At 44.1% G+C, this 23,487-nt stretch overlaps 1 protein-coding gene across 4 annotated transcripts in view; it reads left to right on the forward strand.

Annotated features, from left to right (window-relative positions):
- Window positions 1-22,448, forward strand: part of prodh2 (proline dehydrogenase 2) — a 30,085-nt gene extending 7,637 nt beyond the window's left edge. For 2 of the 4 annotated variants that reach the window (XM_055930770.1, XM_055930771.1), the window contains exons 2-11: window positions 437-936; window positions 2,246-2,436; window positions 6,114-6,240; window positions 6,955-7,026; window positions 9,756-9,836; window positions 12,771-12,914; window positions 16,673-16,839; window positions 21,321-21,431; window positions 21,596-21,684; window positions 22,120-22,448. In XM_055930770.1, coding sequence (XP_055786745.1) covers window positions 673-936; window positions 2,246-2,436; window positions 6,114-6,240; window positions 6,955-7,026; window positions 9,756-9,836; window positions 12,771-12,914; window positions 16,673-16,839; window positions 21,321-21,431; window positions 21,596-21,684; window positions 22,120-22,301 — 1,428 coding nt within the window. In that variant the 5' untranslated portion in view covers window positions 437-672 and the 3' untranslated portion in view covers window positions 22,302-22,448. The remainder of the gene's footprint in view (window positions 1-436; window positions 937-2,245; window positions 2,437-6,113; window positions 6,241-6,954; window positions 7,027-9,755; window positions 9,837-12,770; window positions 12,915-16,672; window positions 16,840-21,320; window positions 21,432-21,595; window positions 21,685-22,119) is intronic. The other 2 variants (XM_055930772.1, XM_055930773.1) reach the window with 2 other exon arrangements.
- Window positions 22,449-23,487: the final 1,039 nt, after the last annotated feature.

Below are 23,487 nucleotides of genomic sequence, written 5' to 3' on the forward strand. Positions count from 1 at the left end.
TTATCCTAAACTGCTATGTAAACAAACCATATGTGGTGACAATATTTTCTGTATCACCAGACTGGACTTCATTACTGCTTTTTACATAAAACTATTCATTATGCCTTGCTCATGTCGATATCAAACATTATCGATATTGGTGCCCACCACTAATCTCTATCAGAGCAATTCATATTTGTGGCTTAGTTTACTCTCATTTGGGGAAAGTAACAGTTAACTTAATAGGCATGGATTTATAATAATGTACAATTGTCAAAGTTTTAATTTAAGTGGAAAGTAAATGTAATGCGTGTATGGAGGGATACTCATTATCAGCCTCTATCGGATAAAAATTGTGAATTGCTGAACTGTATTGATGGTCAATGTTAACTTGTACTGTATTTCTCTTTCTCTGTATGTGTTTACATTTTCTCTACCCCTCATTCTTCTCTTTCAGCAGGTTCTCAGCTGAGGGTATCTTCCCTTGTTCAGCAGTCTGACAGTGTCACACATACATAAACAAGCGGTCAAGGCAAAGTGAGTCTACACAACTAAGCAAGCAAGGAAAGTAAACACACCACAGACACGCGCACACACACACACACATATTAACAGGCACATTATTCACATACACACATACAAATACACACATCTATACAGACGTCGGGTCCATCCAGACGCCCTCCAACCGCGATGATGACGTCTCCACTGCTTCGCCCATCATTGCATCACTTCCTGTCGCTGAGGCTGTTGTGTACTGCGGGTACCGCGGCCCCAAGGACAGGGGAGCGGTTGGCAGTGGCACCGTCACAGGGGTTTGCAGCGGATGCCCTCCACGCTGCGTTGACCTTTGAGGACCCCAGCGCCTTCAGGGTAAAGAGCTTTGGGGAGCTTCTCCGAGCATTAGGGGTGTTCCAACTCTGCTCTGTCCCAGTGCTGGTCAACAACTGTGGGAAGGTGAGATACTGGGAGGGAGGGAGGGAATAGATATACACTACATGAGCAGTATGAACCAGGGAAGGGGTGAGAGAGCGAGGAATTGAGGGCAATGAGTGAGTGGTGAATGAGTGAGTGGTGAATGAGTGAGTGGTGAATGAGTGAGTGGTGAATGAGTGAGTGTCACTACTTTTGACATGCGCTCACAGGGCTGTCACTACTTTTGACACCGGCTCATAGGGCTCTGGTCAAATGTTGTGCATTATACACTGCTCAAAAAAATAAAGGGAACACTTAAACAACACAATGTAACTCCAAGTCAATCACACTTCTGTGAAATCAAACTGTCCACTTAGGAAGCAACACTGATTGACTATAAATTTCACATGCTGTTGTGCAAATGGAATAGACAAAAGGTGGAAATTATAGGCAATTAGCAAGGTCATTTTGCAGGGCTCTGGCAGTGCACCTCCTTGCACTAAGGCGGAGGTAGCGGTCCTGCTGCTGGGTTGTTGCCCTCCTACGGCCTCCTCCACGTCTCCTGATGTACTGGCCTGTCTCCTGGTAGCGCCTGCATGCTCTGGACACTACGCTGACAGACACAGCAAACCTTTTTGCCACAGTTCGCATTGATGTGCCATCCTGGATGAACTGCACTACCTGAGCCACTTGTGTGGGTTGTAGACTCCGTCTCATGCTACCACTAGAGTGAGAACACCGCCAGCATTCAAAAGTGACCAAAACATCAGCCAGGAAACATAGGAACTGAGAAGTGGTCTGTGGTCACCACCTGCAGAATCACTCCTGTTTTGGGGGGTGTCTTGCTAATTGCCTATAATTTCCACCTTTTGTCTGTTCCATTTGCACAACAGCATGTGAAATTTATTGTCAACCGGTGTTGCTTCCTAAGTGGACAGTTTGATTTCACAGAAGTGTGATTGACTTGGAGTTACATTGTGTTGTTTAAGTGTTCCCTTTATTTTTTTGAGCAGTGTATATTGAATAGAGTGCCATTTGGAACTCAATCAGTGAGTGAGTGAGTGCAGACAGTCAAATGCTTACACTGTTGCACTCGCTGTCTGTCAATGTATAAAAGTCAAGTGTGTTTGCCCGTCTCGGTTTCCCCTCCCTGTCAATCAGAGCCCACTCTTTCTCTGCCTCTCATACTCCTTTTTAATTTTATATCCCCCTCTCTTTACCTCTAGCCAAAACGATCTCTTTATTTGTACCTGACTCACTCACTCGCTCTCCCCTTTCCTATAATTTTGACTCACTCATTCTCCCCTTCTTTCTTTCTGTTTTTCTTTCTGTCTCTTCCTCCCACTCTCAGCTCATGTCTGTAGCGCGGACTCTGCTCGGCAAAAGGGGGTTTGCCCTGCTGCTGCGGCCCTCTGTATATGCTCAGTTTGTGGCCGGGGAGAGTGAGGGCGAGATCACCCATTCCATGGAGAAGATGAGCTCCCTGGGACTCCGGCCCATGCTGGCTGTGCCCATTGAAGAGGACCTGGGAGAGAGCACTGGGTTAGACATATTTCTATGTTAAACCCCTTTCCACACTAGCTAAACTGTACTGCACTTCTGGGCTTGGATAGTTCAACTATACTGGATGAAATCAAATTGTATTAGTCACAAGTGCAGAATACAACAGGTGAAATGCTTACTTACAATCCCCTAACCAACAATGCAGTTAAAAAAATATGAATAAGAAATAAAAGTTACAAGTAGATAAAGAGCAATAATAAAATAACAATAGCGAGACTATATACAGGGGGCATCGGTACAGTCAATGTGCGGGGTCACCGGTTAGTTGAGGTAATTGAGGTAATATGTACATGTAGGTAGAGTTTTTAAAGTGACTATGCATAGATAATAACATTTGATTAGATGTGCAGGAGTCTTATGGCTTGGGGGTAGAAGCTGTTTAGAAGCCTCTTGGACCTATACTATACTTTTACTTGGTATTACCCTCTGTAGTGCCTTGCGGTCCGAGGTTGAACAGTTGCCGTAACAGGCAGTGATGCAACCAGTCAGGATGCTCTCGATGGTGCAGGTGTAGAACATTTTGAGGATCTGAGGACCCATGCCAAATAATTTCAGTCTCCTGAGGGGGAATAGGTTTTGTCGAGCCCTCTTCACGACTATCTTGGTGTGCTAGGACCATGTTAGTTTGTTGGTGATGTGGACACCAAGGAACTTGGTTGTAGTTGCTGTAGTGGCTGTAGTGGAGCAGCTCTCAACCTGCTCCACTACAGCCTCGTCGATGAGAATAGGGGCGTGCTCGGTCCTTCTTTTCCTGTAGTCCACAATCATCTCCTTTGTCTTGATCACGTTGAGGGAGAGGTTGTTGTCCTGGCACCACACGGCCAAGTCTCTGACCTCCTCCCTGTAGGCTGTCTCATCGTTTTCAGTAATCAGGCCTACCACTGTTGTGTCATCAAACTTAATGATGGTGTTGGAGTCGTGCCTGGCCATGCAGTCATGAGTGAACAGGGAGTACAGGAGAGGACTGAGGACCCACCCCTTAGGGTCCCCTGTGTTGAGGATCAGCGTGGCGGATGTGTTGTTACCTACCCTTACCACCTGGGGGCGGCCCGTCAGGAAGTCCAAGATCCAGTTACAGAGGGAGGTGTTTAGTTCCAGGGTCCTTAGCTTATTGATGAGCTTTGATGGTACTATGGTGTTGAACGCTGAGCTGTAGTCAATGAATAGCATTCTCACATAGGTGTTCCTTTTGTCCAGGTGAGAAAGGGCAGTGTGGAGTGCAATAGAGAGGGCATCATCTGTGGATCTGTTAGGGCGAAATGCAAATAGGGTCGGTAGTCATTGAGGCAGGTTACCTTTTAGTGTTCTTGGGTACAGGCACTATGGTGGTCTGCTTAAAACATGTTGGTATTACAGACAGGGAGAGGTTGAAAATGTCAGTGAAGATATTTGACAGTTGGTCAGCGCATGCTCGCAGTACACGTCCTGTTAAATCGTCTGGCCCTGCGGCCTTGCGAATGTTGACCTGTTTAAAGGTCTTACTCACTTCGGCTGCGGAAGAGCGTGATCACACAGTCGTCCGGAACAGCTGGTGCTCTCATACATGTTTCAGTTTTATTTGCCTCGTAGCGAGCATAGAAGTTATTTAGCTCGTTTGGTAGACTCGTGTCACTGGGCAGCTCGCGGTTGTGCTTCCCTTTGTAGTCTGTAATGGTTTGCAAGCCCTGCCACATCCGACGAGCGTTGGAGCCGGTGTAGTACGATTCAATCTTAGTCCTGTATTGATGCTTTGCCTGTTTGATGGTTCGTTGGAGGGCATAGCGGGATTACTTATAAGCTTCTGGGTTAGGGTCCCGCTCCTTGAAAGTGGCAGCACTTGCCTTTAGCTCAGTGCAGATGTTGTCTGTAATCCATGGCTTCTGGTTGGGGTATGTACGTACGGTCACTGTGGGGACGACGTCATCTATGCACTTATTGATGAAGCCAATGACTGATGTGGTGTACTCCTCAATGCCATAGGAAGAATCCCGGAACATATTCCAGTCTGTGTTAGCAAAACAGTCCTGTAGATTAACATCTTCTTCATCTGACCACTTTTTTATTGACCGATTCACTGATGCTTCCTGCTTTAATTTTTGCTTGTAAACAGGAATCAGGAGGATATAATCAGGGTCAGATTTGACAAATGGAGGGTGGAGGAGAGCTTTGAATGCGTTTCTGTGTGTTTGGTAAAGTTGGCGGAATACAGCTCATTGAGTGCGGTCTTAGTGCCAGCATCGGTCTATGGTGGTATGTAGACAGCTACGAAAAATACAGATGAAAACTCTCTAGGTATACAGTGTGGTCTACAGCTTATCATGAGACTTATAAAAAAAAATGTTTTTTACCTTTATTTAACTAAGCAAGTCAGTTTAGAACAAATTTTTATTTACAATGACGGCCTAGGAACAGATGCTCAGCCTCAGGTGAGCAAAACCTTGAGACTTCCTTAGATATTGTGCATCAGCTGTTGTTTACATATATGCATAGTCCGCCACCCCTTGTCTTACCAGAGGCCGCTGTTCTATCTTGCCGATACAGCGTATAACCAGCCAGCTGTATGTTGATAATGTCGTCGTTCAGCCACGACTCCGTGAAGCATAAGATATTACAGTTGTTAATGTCCCGTTGGTAGTTTAATCTTCCCTGTCAGTCGTCGATTTTATTTTCCAATGATTGCACGTTAGCTAGAAGAACGGAAGGTTTATTCGATCGCCTACGAATTCTCAGAAGGCAGCCTGACCTTCGTCCTCTTTTTCTCCGTTGTCTCTTCACGCAAATGACGGGGATTTGGGCCTGTTCCCGGGAAAGTAGTATGTCGTTCACGTTGGGCTCGTCGGACTCGTTAAATAAAAAGTTTGTGGTAAGTTATCTCTGGCCTGGACATCAGAAGTTATTTTTGGTCATAAGAGACGGTAGCAGCAATATTATGTACAAAATAGATTAAAGATATGTAACCAGGCTCAGTTCAGTTTGGCTCAGTGGTGTGAAAAGGGTTTTACGCTGGCAATGCTCGGCTACCATACATAGTGCAATTACATGGGTTTCATACAGCACTTTACATCAATTGATGATAAAGATCTATTTCACTATTTTCAATGTTTGTTTTCATTCAGAAATATTGAAGGGCCTCCCGAGTAGCGCAGTGGTCTAAGGTACTGCATCACAGTGTTTGAGGCGTCACTACAGACCCGGGTTCGATCCCGGGCTGTGTCGCAGCCAGCCACGACCGGGAGACCCATGAGGTGGCACACAATTGGCCCAGCATCGTCCGTATTAGGGGACGGTTTGGCTGGACGTGATGTCCTTGTCCCATCGCGCTCTAGCGACTCCTTGTGGCGGGCTGGGCGCATGCACATGGTCGCCAGTTGTACAGTGTTTCCTCCGACACATTCGTGCGGTTGGCTTCCAGGTTAAGCAAGCAGTGTGTCAAGAAGCAGTGCGGCTTGGCAGGGTCGTGTTGCGGAGGGCGCATGGCTCTTCACCTCCACCTCTCTTCACCTTCACCTCTCTCGAGTCCGTACGGGAGTTGCAGCGTTGAGACAAGACTGTAACTACCAATTGGATATAACGAAATTGGGGAGAAAAGGGGAAAAACAAAATTAGAATAATAATTTAAAAAAATATGGAATAGGTTTCAGTCTGAATGCATGTGGTCAAACATCAATTGTCAACAGGGAGCGACGGTACAACGACAACCTGGCGTCCATGTTGGAATGTGTCGACATGTCCCATAGCAATGCATGGAGCAAAGATCCCATGATGCAGCTGAAGATCACTGCCTTGCTCAGTCCAGAGCTGTGTGTAAGTGTATGACCTACTTGACTAAAACCCTTTTACTCTGCCAGGAGCATAGTTCATGTAAGTGATTGCCTTTCTATTGAAACACCGTGTAATCATGGTATTAATTAGACCTTTGAAGACTAAATGATTTGAATTGTACTGTCCTGCAGGGTTGCGGCCAATTCCATTTCAATAGAGTGAATTCAGGAGGTAACGTAAAATTCCAATTCCACATTTTAATCATCGAAAATCCTTGAGGAGAATTGGAATTTCAGTTTGCATCCTGAATTTACTGAATTTTTAATGGAATATACCCCATATACCCCAACCCTGCTGTCTTCCTGTCCTTATGAAATATATATTATAAGCAATAAACACTACATTCCTGTGTAGCCTGAGTGCCAGTCTGTTTGTGCTGTCATACCAACTTCTTGTGACTCATTGTTATGACACACAATGTTTACCTTGACAAGGACTGAAATTGTAAGCGCACAAACAGGTCTGTGACCACTCTAGCTCTTGTGTATAACTATCTCTCTATTATTTATTAACAATATCTTCCAATAAAGGGCCGGTTACGTGGACACTGATCTAGGATCAGGTCCTCCCTGTCCATAATAATGTAATTCAATATGATCTAAGAGGCAAAACCGATCCTGAATCAGCAATCCGACTCTGAGGCACTTGATAAATGCGGGCCCAGATCTCTGTTGACACACTTCCCTTTGTACTTAGGTGAAGCTAACAACCCTGCTCTCAGAACAACAGTATGACCTAGACCTCCTAGTCAGAGCCATGGACGGAGAGGTGGGTGAGCCATTTTGTGAGATGTTCAGATGCCTCTCTATTTATAAGTCTAGAGCAGTGGTTCCCAAACTTTTCATAGTCCTGTACCCCTTCAAACACCAGGGTCAGCGCACTCTCAAATGTTGTTTTTTTGCCATCATTGTAAGCCTGCCACACACACACTATGCAATACATTTATTAAACATAAGAATGAGTGTGAGTTTTTGTCACAACCAGGCTCGCGGGAAGTGACAAAGAGCTCTTTTAGGACCAGGGCACAAATAATAATATAATAATAATCAACAATTTTGCTCTTTATTTAACCATCTTACATATAAAACCTAATTTGGTGAATAACTCACCACAGGTTAATGAGAAGGGTGTGTTTGAAAGGTTGCACATAACTCTGCAATGTTGGGTTGTATTGGAGAGAGTCTCAGTCTTCAATCATTTTCCGCACACAGTCTTGTGCCTGTATTTAGTTTTCATGCTAGTGAGGGCCGAGAATCCACTCTCACATAAGTACAGTGGCTTGCGGAAGTATTCACCCCCCTTGGCATTTTTCCTATTTTGTTGCCTTACAACCTGGAATTAAAATGTATTTTGGGGGGGTTGTATCATTTGATTTACACAACATGCCAACCACTTTGAAGAAGCAAAATATTTTTTCTTGTGAAACAAACAAGAAATAAGACAAAAAAACAGAAAACTTTAGCTTTTATAACTATTCACCCCCTTAAGGTCAATACTTTGTAGAGCCACTTTTGCAGCAATTACAGCTGGAAGTCTCTTGGGGTATGTCTCTATCAGCTTGGCACTCCTAGCCACTGGGATTTTTGCCCATTCTTCAAGGCAAAACTGCTCCAGCTCCTTCAAGTTGGATGGGTTCCGCTGGTGTACAGCAATCTTTAAGTAATACCACAGATTCTCAAGGTAGGATACTCTGAGTGCAGCCCGATCCAGAAATCTGGTAGTGGCTTCTGATTAGATTTTCACAGAACCGCTTGTTGCAATTTCGATAAGGCTCTCTTGTTCAGTGGACTGGAGGCAGGGCATGAAAGGGATAACGAATCCAGTTGTTTGTGTCATCCGTTTCGGGAAAGTACCTGCGTAATTGCGCACCCAACTCACTCAGGTGCTTTGCTATATCACATTTGACATTGTCCGTAAGCTTGAGTTCATTTGCACACAAAAAATCATACAAAGATGGAAAGACCTGTGTGTTGTCCTTGTTAATGCAGACAGAGAAGAGCTCCAACTTCTTAATCATAGCCTCAATTTTGTCCCGCACATTGAATATAGTTGCGGAGAGTCTCTGTAATCCTAGAATCAGATCATTCAGGCGAGAAAAAACATCACCCAGATAGGCCAGTCGTGTGAGAAGCTCGTCATCATGCAAGCGGTCAGACAAGTGAATATTTTGGTCAGTAAAGAAAACTATAAGCTTGTCTCTCAATTTAAAAAATGTGTCAATGCTTTGCCCCTTGATAACCAGCGCACTTCTGTATGTTGTAAAAGCGTTACATGGTCACTGCCCATATAATTGCATAGTGCAGAAAATGCATGAGAGTTAAGGGGCCTTGTTTTAAGAAAGTTAACCATTTTCACTGTAGTGTCCAAAACGTCTTTCAAGCTGTCAGGCATTCCCTTGGCAGTAAGAGCCTCTCTGTGGATGCTGCAGTGTACCCAAGTGGCATCGGGAGCAACTGCTTGCACGCGTTACCACTCCACTATGTCTCCCTGTCATGGCTTTTGCGCCATCAGTACAGATACCAACACATCTTGATCACCAAAGTCCATTTGATGTCACAAAACTGTCCAGTACTTTAAAAATATCCTCTCCTGTTGTCCTGGTTTCCAGTGGTTTGCAGAAGAGGATGTCTTCCTTAATTGACCCCCCATAAACGTAACGGATATATATACCAGGAACTGTGCCAGGCCTGCCACGTCTGTTGACTCATCCAGCTGTAACGCATATAATTCACTGGCTTGTATGCGAAGCAGTAATTGTTTCAATACATCTCCAGCCATGTCACTGATGCGTCGTGAAACTGTGTTGTTTGATGAAGGCATTGTCTGTATAGTTTTTTGGGCCTTTTCCCCAGCATCAAAAGTCGTCTTAATTCTCACTCCTAACACTCCTGTGGCTTATTTTTCAAATTGGCATGTTTTGTTTCTAAATGTCTGCGCAAGAGTGAAGGTTTCATTGAGTTGTGAGATAGTACTTTTGCAAATTTAACACACTGTGGCTGAGGAAAGGTACTACTCCCAGTACAAGTGAACCCCAAATGAATGTAGTTCTCATCATATTTGTGCCTCTTCGATGGTCCAACGTCCCTGTCTGTTATTCGGTGCTTTCCCGGGTACAGGGGCAGTAGCTCTTCGGCTACAACAGATTCATAACTGTCAGTGTTCATGCTAGTTGGGCTAACAACAAATGTAGAATTACTGATGCTAGCATTGGATGTGCTTATGGAAGCAGAACAACTTGTGTCGTCGACAGGTGCAGGTGTAGTACTGCTGGTAGTAGCAGTACTACCAGTGGAGCTGGTATGTGTCTCTATGGACGTGGGCCTTACTAAATGGACTGTTTGAAAATATGAAAAAAAGTAGATTTATAAATGTATTTTTATGATGTGTATCACATTTTTATTTGGCGTACCCCCGACTGCATTGTGTGTATCCCCCTAGTTTGGGAATACCTAGTCTAGAGTGATGACTGATCCACTGTCTGGTTCTGTTTCTCACAGCCAATCAGCTTCCCCGGTTTACAGGAGAGCGAGAACACACATTTCCTGTGCGGCCTTCAGAGGCTCAACAAAGTGGGCGAGGTATGGAGAGAAAACATTTTATTTTCATAAATTCTGAAATATTGGCACCTGTTATTTGCTTATGCAAATATAGCAGCCTCCACTGGTATTGTCCACATACATTTATTTATACAATTTATACTTAGATGGCCCATGTGTCCTGTCGTGTATCTTCTTTTCCACATTAAATTATATTTCTTGCTTCAATGCTCCATGTGCCCCGTAATATATCTTGTTTTCCACATGCAATGATATTCCTGTCATGAAGTTAGATGTAAAAGAGTCGGTAAAACTTTACCTGAAATAGCCCTTGTACCTACAGATACAGTTGAAGTCGGAAGCTTAACATACACTTAGGTTGGAGTCATTAAAACTCGTTTTTCAACCACTCCACAAATTACTTGTTGACAAACTATAGTTTTGGAAAGTCATTTAGGACATCTACTTTGTGCATGACAAAAGTCATTTTTCCAACAATCGTTTGCAGACAGATTATTTCACTTAGAATTCACTGTATCACAATTCCAGTGGGTCAGAAGTGTACATACACTAAGTTGACTGTGCCTTTAAACAGCTTGGGAAATTCCATAAAATGATGTCATGGCTTTATAAGCTTCTGATAGGCTTATTGACATAATTTGAGTCAATTGGAAGTGTACCTGTGTATGTATGTAACGGCTTTCTTCCTGGGATGAAGGAGAGGACCAAAATGCAGCGCAGTTAGTGTTCAACATGTTTAATTTAACGAACTGTGAACACTTACAACAATACAAAACAACAAACGTGAAAACCGAGACAGTCCTATCTGGTGCAGAACACAAACACAGAGACAGGAAACAACCACCCACAATCCCCAACACAAAACAAGCCACCTATATATGATTCTCAATCAGGGACAACGATTGACAGCTGCCTCTGATTGAGAACCATATTAGGCTGGACACAGAAACAGACAAACTAGACACACAACATAGAATTCCCACCCAGCTCACGTCCTGACCAACACTAAACAAGCAAAACACATAAGAACACTGGTCAGGACGTTACAATGTATTTCAACGCCTACCTTCAAACTCAGTGCCTCTTTGCTTGACATCATGGAAAAATCAAAAGAAATCAGCCAAGACCTCAGAAAAAAAATTGTAGACCTCCACAAGTCTGGTTCATCCTTGGGAGCAATTTCCAAACGCCTGAAGGTACCACGTTCATCTGTACAAACAATAGTACGCAAGTATAAACACCATTGGACCACAAAGCCGTCATACTGCTCAGGAAGGAGACGCGTTCCTTCTCCTAGAGATGAATGTACTTTGATGTGAAAAGTGCAAATCAATCCCAGAACAACAGCAAAGGACCTTGTGAAGATGCTGGAGGAAACAGGTACAAAAGTCTCTATATCCGCAGTAAAACGAGTCCTATATCGACATAACCTGAAAGGCAACTCAGCAAGGAAGAAGCCACTGCTCCAAAACCGCCATAAAAAAGGCAGACTACGGTTTGCAACTGCACACAGGGATAAAGATCGTACTTTTTGGAGAAATGTCTTCTGGTCTGATGAAACAGAAATATAACTGTTTGGCCATAGTGACCATTGCCATGTTTGCAGGAAAAAGGGGGATGCTTGCAAGCCGAAGAACACCATCCCAAAGTGAAGCAAAGGGGTGGCAGCATTGTGTTGTGGGGGTGCTTTGCTGCAGGAGGGACTGGTGCACTTCACATCATGAGAAGGAAAATTATTTGGATATATTGAAGCAACATTTCAAGACATCAGTCAGGAAGTTAAAGCTTGGTCGCAAATGGGTCTTCCAAATGGACAATGACCCCAAGCATACTTCCAAAGTTGTGGCAAAATGGCCAAAGGACAACAAAGTCAAGGTATTGGAGTGGCCATCACAAAGCCCTGACCTCAATTCCATAGAAAATGTGTGGGCAGAACTGAAAAAGCGTGTGCGAGCAAGGAGGCCTACAAACACCCAACTTGTTGTGGGAAGCTTATGGAAGGCTACCCAAAACGTTTGACCCAAGGTAAACAATTTAAAGGCAATGCTACCAAATACTAATTGAGTCTATGTAAACTTCTGACCCACTGGGAATGTGATGAAAGAAATCAAAGCTGAAATAAATCCTTCTCTCCACTATTATTCTGACATTTCACTTTCTTAAAATAGAGTGGTGATCCTAACTGACCTAAAACAGGGAATTTTTACTAGGATTAAATGACAGGAATTGTGAAAAACTGAGATTAAATGTATTTGGCTAAGGTCTATGTAAACTTCCGACTTCAACTGTAACTGCCAAAAAAAATGAAAACACTTGAGTAGATGGGGCCACTGAATGTTTGATAAGCATGAAAATAATGTAAACCATATGCCATGGCCCTCTCAGTTATCAGATCTCAACCCAATTTGAACACTTATTCTGGAGCGGAGCCTGAGACAGTGTTTTCCACCACCATCAACAAAACACCAAATTATAGAATTTCTCATGGAAGAATGGTGTCGCATCCCTCCAATAGAGTTCCAGACACTTGTAGAATCTATACCACGTTGCATTGAAGCTTCTCTGGCTCATGGGGGCCCAACACCCTATTAAGACACTTTATGTTGGTGTTTCCTTCATTTGGGCAGTTACATGTATGTAACTACTCATTAATAGCTGTAGTTACAACATTGTATTCACATGTACTAACATACTATCTGCTTCCAACCCTGTTCCTGGAGAGCTACCGTCCTGTAGGTTTTCACTCCAACCCTAATCTAGCATACCTGATTCTAATAATTAGCTGGTTGAACAACTGAATCAGGTTAATTACAACTGAGGTTGGATTGAAAACCTACATGATGGTAGCTCTCCAGGAACAGGGTTAGAAAGCCCAGGCCTACACACTATAGACATAAGAATGACTTTAGGTAAAGTGTAACCAAAGTGCCATTACTGTATGTGTTTCATTCTCAGACCAGTGCCAACAAAGTACGAGTTCTGGTCGACGCAGAGTATACATACATGAACCCTGCCCTCTCGCTCGTCACCATGGCCATGATGAAGAAGTTCAACCAAGATGGCGCCTGGATCTGGAACACCTACCAGTGTTACCTTAAGGTAGTCTAGTTTTCAGCTCCATTTTGATTCCTATTCGTCTGTCTGTCTGTCTGTCTGTCTGTCTGTCTGTCTGTCTGTGTCTGTATCTCTCCCCCCCCTCCCCCACAATGAATGGTTGTGTAAAAAAAATAGCGCAGACAAATTCATCAGAAATATCTATTCATTGTCTCAACCGTTGTCAAATGTGTTTTACATCAGTTCTAGAACTTACAGTGCATTCGGAAAGTATTCAGACCCCTTCACTTTTTCCAGATTTTGTTCGATTACAGCCTTATTCTAAAATGGAATAAGTAGAATTTGAATCTACACACAATACCCCGTAATGACAAAGCAAACAGGTTTTTTGACATTTTTGCAAATGTATAAAAAAACAACACATAAATACCTTATTTACATGCGTTTTCAGACCCTTTGCTATGAGACTCAAAATTGAGCACAGCTGCATCCTGTTTCCATTGATCAACTTTGAGATGTTTCTACAACTTGACTGTAGTCCACCTGTGGTAAATTCAATTGATTGGACATGATTTGAAAAGGCACACACCTGTCTATATAAGGTCCAACAGTTGGCAGTGCATGTCAGAACAAAAAACAAGCCATGAGATCAAAGGAATTGTCCGTAGAGCTCCAAGACAGGATTATGTCGAGGCACCGGTCTAGGGAAGGGTACCAAAACATTTCTGCAGCATTGAAGCTCACCAAGAACACAGTGGCCTCCATCATTCTTAAATGTAAGAAGCTTTGTAACCACCAAGACTCTTCCTAGAGCTGGCCGTACGGCCAAACTGAGCAATCGGGGAGAAAGGCCTTGGTCGGTGAGGTGACCAAGAACCCGATGGTCACTCTGACAAAGCTCCAGAGTTCCTCTGTTTAAGAACCTTACAGAAGGACAACCATCTTTGCAGCACTCCACCAATCAGGCTTTTATGGTAGAGTAGATAGACGGAAGCCACTCCTCAGTAAAAGGCACATGACAGCCCACTTAGAGTTTGCCAAAATGCACCTAAAGGATTCTCAGACCATGAGAAACAAGACTCTCTGGTCTGATGAAACCAAGATTGAACTCTTTGACCTGAATGTCAAGCATCAACTCTGGAGGAAACCAGGCACCGCTCATCACCTGGCCAATACCATCCCTATGGTGAAGCATGGTGGTGGCAGCATCACGCTGTGGGGATTCTTTTCAGCGGCAGGGACTGGGAGACTAGTCAGGATGGAGGGAAAGATGAATGGAGCAAAGTACAGAGAGATCCTTGATGAAAACCTGCTCCAGAGTGCCCAGGAGGTCGGACTGGGCTGAAGGTTCACATTCCAACAGGACAATGACCCTATGCACACAGCCAAGACAACGCAGGAGTGGCTTTGGGACAAGTCTCTGAATGTCCTTGAGGGGCCCAGCCAGAGCCCGGACTTGAACCCAATTGAACATCTCTGGAGAGACCTGAAAATAGCTGTGCAGCGACACTCCCCTCCAACCTGACAGAGCTTGAGAGGATCTGCAGAGAAGAATGGGAGAAACTCCCCAAATATAGTTGTGCCAGGCTTGTAGTGTCATACCCAAAAAGACTCGATGCTGTAATCACTGCCAAAGGTTCTTCAACAAAGTACTGAATAAAGTGTCTGAATACTTGTGTAAACTTATCCACATGTTCTTTTTTGGGGGGGGGTTCTTAAAACCTGCTTTTGTTTTTTCATTATGGTAGATTGATGAGGATAAAAAAAAAAAATTGGGAATAAAACTAACGTAACAAAACGTGGAAAAGTGTCTGAATACTTTCCGAATGCTCTGTTGACAGTTGAAGTCGGAAGTTTACATACACCTTAGCCAAATACTTTTAAACTCCGTTTTTCACAATTCCTGACATTTAATCCCTGTAAAAATTCCCTTTCTTAGGTGAGTTTGGATCACCACTTTATTTTAAGAATGTGAAATGTCAGAATAATAGTACAGAGAATGAATTATATCAGCTTTTATTTCTTTCATCACATTCCCAGTGGGTAAGAAGTTTACATACACTCAATTAGCATTTGGTAGCATTGCCTTTAAATTGTTTAACTTGGGTCAAACATTTCCACAAGCTTCCCACAATAAGTTGGGTGAATTCTGGCCCATTCCTCCTGACAGAGCTGGTATAACTGACTCAGGTTTGTAGGCCTCCTTGCTCGCACACGCTTTTTCAGTTCTGCCCACAAATGTTCTATGGGACTCCAATACCTTGACTTTGTTGTCTTTAAGCCATTTTGCCACAACTTTAGAAGTATGCTTGGGGGTCATTGTCCATTTGGAAGACCCATTTGCGACCAAGCGTTAACTTCCTGACTGATGGCTTGAGATGTTGCTTCAAAATATCCACATAATTTTCCATCCACATAATTTTCCATCCTCATGATGCCATCTATTTTGTTAAGTGCACCAGTCCCTCCTGCAGCAAAGCACCCCACAACATGATGCTGCCACCCCGTGCTTCACGATTGGGATGGTGTTCTTCGGGCTTGCAAGCATCCCCCTTTTCCTCCAAACATGACGATGGTCATTATGGCCAAACAGTTCTATTTTTGTTTCATCAGACCAGAGGACATTTCTCCCAAAAGTACGATCTTTGTCCCCATGTGCAGTTGCAAACCGTAGTCTGGCTTTTTTATGGCGGTTTTGGAGCAGTGGCTTCTTCCTTGCTGAGCGGTCTTTCAGGTTATGTCGATATAGGACTCATTTTACAGTGGATATAGATATGTTCGTACCTGTTTCCTCCAGCATCTTCACAAGGTCATGTGCTGTTGTTCTGGGATTGATTTGCACTTTTCACACCAAAGTACGTTCATCTCTAGGAGACAGAACGCGTCTCCTTCCTGAGCGGTATGACTGCTGCGTGGTCCCATGGTGTTTATACTTGCGTACTGTTGTTTGTACAGATGAACGTGGTACCTTCAGGCGTTTGGAAATTGCTCCCAAGGATGAACCAGGCTTGTTGAGGTCTACAATTGTTGGATTTGGATTTCTTTTGATTTTCCCATGAGGCACTGAGTTTGACGGTAGGCCTTGAAATACATCCACAGGTACACCTCCAATTGACTCAAATGGTGTCAATTAGCCTATTAGAACCTTCTGAAGCCATGACATAATTTTCTGGAATTTTCCAAGCTGTTTAAAGGCACAGTCAACTTAGTGTATGTAAACTTCTGACCCACTGGAATTGTGATACAGTGAATTATAAGTGAAATTTTCTGTCTGTAAACAATTGTTGTACAAAAGACTTGTGTCATGGACACAGTAGATGTCCTAACCGACTTGCCAAAACTATAGTTTGTTAACAAGAAATTTGTGGAGTGGTCGAAAAACGATTTTTAATGACTCCAACCTAAGTGTATGTAAACTTCCGACCTCAACTGTATGTACAGGGCCCTATTTCCTGGTGACTCCCAAGTGTGAAATGTAGTTTTTATGACCCTTGATGAGGACAAGCCCTCTTACAGTGTCCTTATATTTCTATAGATTGTAAATGTATTGCAAAATCAGGAGTAACGTAGGAGCTTAATGACAAACCTAGTCATAGCCTACTACTCAGCAATTTCACAACAGTTTTACTCACGTTTCACCATATGTTTTTCCTATAAAATGTAATTGTGCTTGTGGTTAATACAATACCTGCTAATATGTCCTCTCTCTTCCTCTCACCCCCCCCCCCCCCCCCCTCTCTCTCTGTTTCACCCTTCATTACTTTCTCTCTGTTTCTCCCCCCTCTGTCTTCCTGTCCCTTCAGGAATCGCGGTCTCTCCTGCTCGAGGCCGTCCGCCTGTCCATCAGCGAGTCCTTTTGTCTGGGTGTGAAGCTTGTGAGAGGGGCGTACATGGACAAAGAAAGGAAACTGGCCAATAGTGAGGGGTGGTCAGAACCTGTTCACGAATCCTGGGAGCACACCAATGACAGGTAACGCTCTTGTGCATGTCGGTTTTTGGGGTGACGAAAGATGTTATATGACGGAGTGGTGCACCAAGCACCACTCTCCCGACATTCAAATAACCAATGTCCAAATAATCAATTATTTCTCCTCAAGTCTGCACCTGTGTACACTCCTCCCCATGCATTAAACCATTGGTGCGGTGCGGTGCTTAATTTGTAAATCGGGAGGTCCCGGAACATGTAGTGAGCGTGAGAGGGGTGGGTATCTGGAGGGCTCTGAGGTTCCGGGACCACATTGAGAAGAAAAGTGTCAAACACAATGTTGCAGCGTAGCAGACAGAGAAAACATCCAAGTAGCTGTCTATTGTGGTGAAACGGACAGGTGCTGATTAATTCAAAGCATTTTAGATGTCACTGCAGGATGCCCACGTACTTGCGCATAGCTGCGGGGCTTAGACATGTCCAAATTTCTTATATCCTAATTTTCAAGATATCAACATCGAGCAACATTTTTAGACGACACTGCAGAACACACCCCACACACATACTCAGCTGTGGGGCTTACAAGACCCAAATTTCATATAATTTTCAAGACATCAATGTAGCAGTAGAACAAATATCACAATATCAGAATATAACTTGAAATAAAATATATCAATGTAGGCTGCAGCAGAACACACATATGCGAATATATAGGCTTCCTGTATATGTGATAATATGAAGCACATGTTCAGATTACCTTCACAGTACCAAACAAGTTTGTAAAGAAAAAATAAAATCCTACCTTGGTTTTCAAAACCTCCCAACAATGACTCTCCCCATGTCAAGTCCATTTAACTCCTGTCAGTCAATTTCTTCATCTAAGCCATGAGCGGTCCTGTGGCTATAACTTTTAGCCTCTTTCTAAGGTTGTTCTGAAGACTCGGGCTGTAGTGTCTATCTTTTCAGAGTGGGTGTCCTCTTTACCCTTATCTACAAGGCTTGCTACCACCAAAAGCGCCTTGGTTCGGGCATATTCAAAAACTTTTTTCTGAGGGCTCTTTGTTTTTTTGTTTTTTTTACGTCTGAGGTATAGGATGTTAATTTATTGTATATCCCACCCACTCTTTTGCTAGTTTAATCCCTCCAGTCGTTTCAAGCTCCCTACCTTTTTGTATGTTGTGCAGCCCAACTATTAACTATATATGACAAGTCAGGGGATATACAGTACCAGTCAAACGTTTGGACACACCTACTCATTCAAGGGTTTTTCTTTATTTTTACAATTTTCTAAATTGTAGAATAATAGTGAAGACATCAAAATTAGGAAATAAAACATATGGAATCATGTAGTAACCAAAAATATGTAAAACAAATCAAAGTAGCTGCCCTTTGCCTTGATGACAGCTTTGCACACTCTTGGCATTCTCTCAACCAGCTTCACCTGGAATGCTTTTCCAACAGTCTTGAAGTTCCCACACATGCTGAGCACTTGTTGGCTGCTTTTCCTTCAACCTACGGTCCAACTCATCCCAAACCATCTCAATTTGGTTGAGGTTGGGTGATTGTGGAGGCCAGGTCATCTGATGCACCACTCCATCACTGTCATTCTTGGTCAAATAGCCCTTACACAGCCTGGAGGTGTGTTGGGTTATTGTCCCACTAAGTGCAAACCAGATGAGATGTCGTATCGCTGCAGAATGCTGTGGTAGCCATGCTGGTTAAGTGTGCCTTGAATTCTAAATATATCACTGACAGTGTCACCAGCAAAGCACCCCCACACCATAACACCTCTTCCTCCATGCTTCACGGTGGGAACCACACATGCAGAGATCATCCATTCACCTATGTCTCACAAAGACATGGCGGTTGGTACCAAAAATCTCAAATTTGGACAGATTTCCACCCGTCTAATGTCCATTGCTCGTGTTTCTTGGCCCAAGCAAGTCTCTCCTTATTATTGGTGTCCTTTAGTAGTGGTTTCTTTGCAGAAATTCGACCATGAAGGCCTGATTCACGTAGTCTCCTTTGAACAGTTGATGTTGAGATGTGTCTGTTACTTGAACTCTGTGAAGCATTTATTTGGGCTGCAATCTGAGGTGTAGTTAACTATAATGAACTTATCCTCTGCAGTAGAGGTAACTCTGGGTCTTCCTTTCCTGTGGCGGTCCTCATGAGAGACAGTTTCATCATAGTGCTTGATGGTTTTTGCGACTGCACTTGAAGAAACTTTCAAAGTTCTTGACATTTTCCAGCTTGACTAACCTTCATTTCTTAAAGTAATGATGGACTGTCATTTCTCTTTGCTTATTTGAGATGTTCTTGCCATAATATGGACTTGGTCTTTTACCAAATAGGGCTATCTTCTGTATATCACCCCTACCTTGTCACAACAAAACTGAATGTCTCAAAGGAAAGAAATGCCACAAATGAACTTTTAACAAGGCACACCTGTTAATTGAAATGCTTTCCAGGTGACTACCTCATGAAGCTGGTTGAGAGAATGCCAAGAGTGTGCAAAGCTGTCATCAAGGCAAAGGGTAGCTACTATGAAGAATCTCAAAGATAAAATATATTTTGATTTGTTTAACACTTTTTTGGTTACTACATGATTCCATATGTGTTATTTCATAGTTTTGTTGTCATCACTATTTTTCTACAATGTAGGAAATAGTACAAATACAGAAAAACCCTTGAATCATTAGGTGTGTCCAAACTTTTGACTGGTACTGGACGTTTGCTTGTTCTTGAACTGCAAATTGCATCTACTCCGAGCACTTTGTCAGTGGATGCACTGCCCCCATCCCCCCCAAGTCCCCACCTCCCTCTCCCACTGAGTCTGACTCGCTAGTAGGCCTACTAGCTAGTGGAGGTTCCGGTGGTGATGCTGAACTGGAGGGATTAGCATCTTTGCTAGCCAAGGCATCGCCATCAGGAGCAGTTTGCCCCTCACTCCTCTCCTCTGGCACTGACTGATCTCTGGCTCGTTTTGGGTTCGATTCAACACATTTCTCTGAATTTCTGGACTTGAAAGATGTCATCAAGTTCGATTGCCTTGTCTTATCCATTTTTAATCTGGCTTTCCTACAATTCAAATCCAGTAGGGAGACGACTAGCCTAGGCTACGTGACGTGATTACGTAGGGACCTCTTCACCAGCTGACCACCACTACCAAGACCTGTGTCAAGATAAGTTACTTAGCCCACCGGCCCTCCCCATAACCTCTATATACAAATAAGAGAGCAGGTCTGGAATCAGTGTGGCAGGATAGGATGATTACACAGAATTGTCACCTTGCTTTTACATTATGGTCTTTCTCTGGGGCGGGAGAAATAACGAGGAGGTAACTTGATTAGAATTTTATTAGAATGTCTACAGTGCGAACAGTGAAACAATTTATAAATCATGCCTTGAGAGCTACCGGATCAAGGCAAATGGGTGCCGGGACAAACAAAGTCAAATCAGACTGACGTCAAATTCCTGGCAGGATCTGGCTCAAATTAAGCACTGGATTGGTGTTAGCCTGGACAATTTGTTTTTGCAAATTACATAATTTCCATAACTATTCAGACCCTTTACTCAATACTTTGTTGAAGCACTTTTGGCAGCGATTACAGCCTTGTGTCTTCTTGGGTATGACGCTACAAGCTTGGCACACCTGTATTTGGGGAGTTTCTCCCATTCTTCTCTGCAGATCCTCTCAAGCTCTGTAAGGTTGGATGGGGAGAGTAAATGCTCTGGCTGGGCCACTCAAGGACATTCAGAGACTTATCCCAAAGCCACTCCTGCGTCGGGCTGTCAAACCCTAGCTGGCTCGATAGGTTCTTGCCCCGGTTGGCTCGGAAAGCGCCCATCCCACGTTGGACCTCAGCCAGATCGTCAGGTTTTTACGCCCAGACGGTTCGTCAGGCTGCAATGCCTCAGCCGGATCATCGGGCTCCCACGCAGCAGCGGGATCGACAGGCGTTTCTCGCCTCGGCCGGATTGTCAGGCTCCTATGCCTCAGCTGGCTCACCAGGCTCCCATGCCTTTGTCGGTTCGTCGGGAGTTTACGCCCAGCCGGCTTGCTCAGCACCCGTGCCTCGGCCGTCCCGTCAGGCTCGCCCAGGTGGGACGCCGGGTGGCGCTTCTAGAGGGTGGGGTACTGTCAACGCTCTCCCTCCTTGGCGCAGGCTCCCCAGCATTGCGCACTCCTGCCACCATCAGTATGCACACCTGCCTTTCCCCGTCACGCGCATCTGCACTCATTGGACTCACCTGGACTCAATCATCAAATTAAGCACTGGATTGGTGTTAGCCCGGACTAGAGGGAGTTTCCACCATATCTCTTATAACAGTTGTTTCATTTGAAATCCATGAAACAGGAGTGAACAAGTGCACATTTTGCGAGAAAAAGATTGATTATCGGGAATGTTTTTAACCATTAATGGTTTTGTTACGATATGTTCATTTATAAATATCATTGATATGGTAATGCTATGTCACAACATGCCATTGTGTATCTCCATAATGTCGTCGTGCTCCTGCAGTTATAACGGATCGTTGGACGTCCTGCTGGAACTCATCTCCCGGGACCCTCAGCGCTACCGGATCATAGTCGCCACGCACAACGAGGAGTCCGTCAGGCGTGCAGTTCAACGGTAAGATTCACACACGTTTCACCTCAAATGTAGAAATATTCCTGTCCATTTCGGGGAACCTCTTTTGGCTCAAGAGCACCCCCAGAGGTAAAAGTTATGTAAAGCCTCGAATGCAGCACATCCATTACATGACATTGAATTGGTATTGTGACATCTGTCCTAAGGATGGGAGAGCTGGGAATAGACAAAGATGGTGGATCTGTGTGTTTTGGTCAACTGTTGGGGATGTGTGACCATGTGTCTCTCACTCTCGGTAAGGTTCCTTTCTCCCTTCAAATCCAACTTCTATTCAAGTGTATCGTCAAGGAAACTCAAGTCCCTATTCTGCCTTTCCTTGCTTAGCTACATAGATTTAAGATAGTGTTGTGCATACTATTTACTTTTTTCTTCCCATATCCATCTTTCCTTGTTTCTCTGCCTCTCTCTATACTTCCCTCTTCCTCTCCTCTCTCTGTCTCCTCTCCCCCACCCATCCTCTCTAACCTCTCCCTCTTTACTTCCTTGTCCTTTCTCTGTCCCTCTCTCCTGCCTTTGTCTCTCTCTCTCTCTCTCCTGTCCTCCCTCTGTCCCCTCAACGCCCTCTCTTTATCTCCTTGTCCTTTCCCTCTGTCTTTCTCTGTCCTTTGCTTCTGTGTCTCTTTTTCTCCACCTCTCCCCCTTTTTTTTTTACCCTATATCCTCCCCCTAGCCCAGCAGGGTTACTTAGTGTACAAGTCGGTGCCATATGGCTCGGTGGACAGCACCCTGCCCTACCTGGTGCGCCGTGCCCAGGAGAACCGTACCGTGCTGCAGGGCATCCGCAAGGAGAGAGACCTCCTGAGACTGGAGCTCCTCAGGAGGCTGCGGCAGGGGCTCAGACAGGGAAGCTAGGGGTAGGGAGGATGGGGAAGCGGGGATGGTGTGGGCTAAATTTGCATTAAAGACAGTCAATTCAGGAAGTAAACTGAAACTCTTATTCAATCATTTTAAAAAGGCCATCTACTTTTACTGATTTCTCAATAAAGGATAAGCAAATTATGTCAAGTTTTTACATTTTTTCAATTTTATTTTATTTAAAACTTTACCTCATTTCTCAAGATTTCCAGCCATTGCATAGTCTATACGCACATGATTGAATCAACACAGGTAGGCTGTTGCATTGTTTTCAAATAGGTTGCTTATTTGTCAGATAAACCAGAACCTGGTTAGGCTGCAGCCCAATATATTTTTTAACTATACAAATTTGCTTAGTAAAGTAAGTCAGATGATAGCAATTTCTCCAATTCCCTTTCTACAAACCCACTTAATCTCTAGACCAGATTTGATTCATTCAAACCGTTAATAACCATGCACTTTGTTTGAACTGACAGTTGGCTGTAATCAACAATAATGATACTGTCGACAAATTATATTGACAACGTGATACATAATTCCGAAACCCAATCCAGTTGATAAATGTAGAATGTTGCTGCGTTCATGCATTTTTATATATATATATATATATTTTTACATTTTATCCCATTTTCTCCCCAATTTTCGTGGTATCCAATCGCTAGTAATTACTAAATTGTCTCATCGCTACAACTCCCGTACGGGCTCGGGAGAGACGAAGGTCGAAAGCCATGTGTCCTCCGAAGCACAACCCAACCAAGCCGCACTGCTTCTTAACACAGCGCGCCTCCAACCCGGAAGCCAGCCGCACCAATGTGTCGGAGGAAACACTGTGTACCTGGCCCCCTTGGTGGGCGCGCACTGCGCCTGGCCCGCCACAGGAGTCACTGGAGCGCGATGAGACAAGGATATCCCTACCGGCCAAACCCTCCCTAACCCGGACGACGCTATGCCAATTGTGCGTCGCCCCACGGACCTCCCGGTCGCGGCCGGCTGCGACAGAGTCAGCTAGCAGTGCCACCCGGCACAGGGGAGGCCCCCGTTCATGCATTTCTAAACCGTTTTTCATAACCACTACCAGCCTATACATAATCTTTCGTGGACAGACGTACGTAACATAAATGGTACCATAGCATCTGACTGTGGGATGCGTCGACTAATGAGGAACTTGTGGAACAGTATCCGG

This window comes from Salvelinus fontinalis, chromosome 8 (assembly GCF_029448725.1).
Source record: "Salvelinus fontinalis isolate EN_2023a chromosome 8, ASM2944872v1, whole genome shotgun sequence".
NCBI classification, from domain to species: Eukaryota; Metazoa; Chordata; class Actinopteri; order Salmoniformes; family Salmonidae; genus Salvelinus; species Salvelinus fontinalis.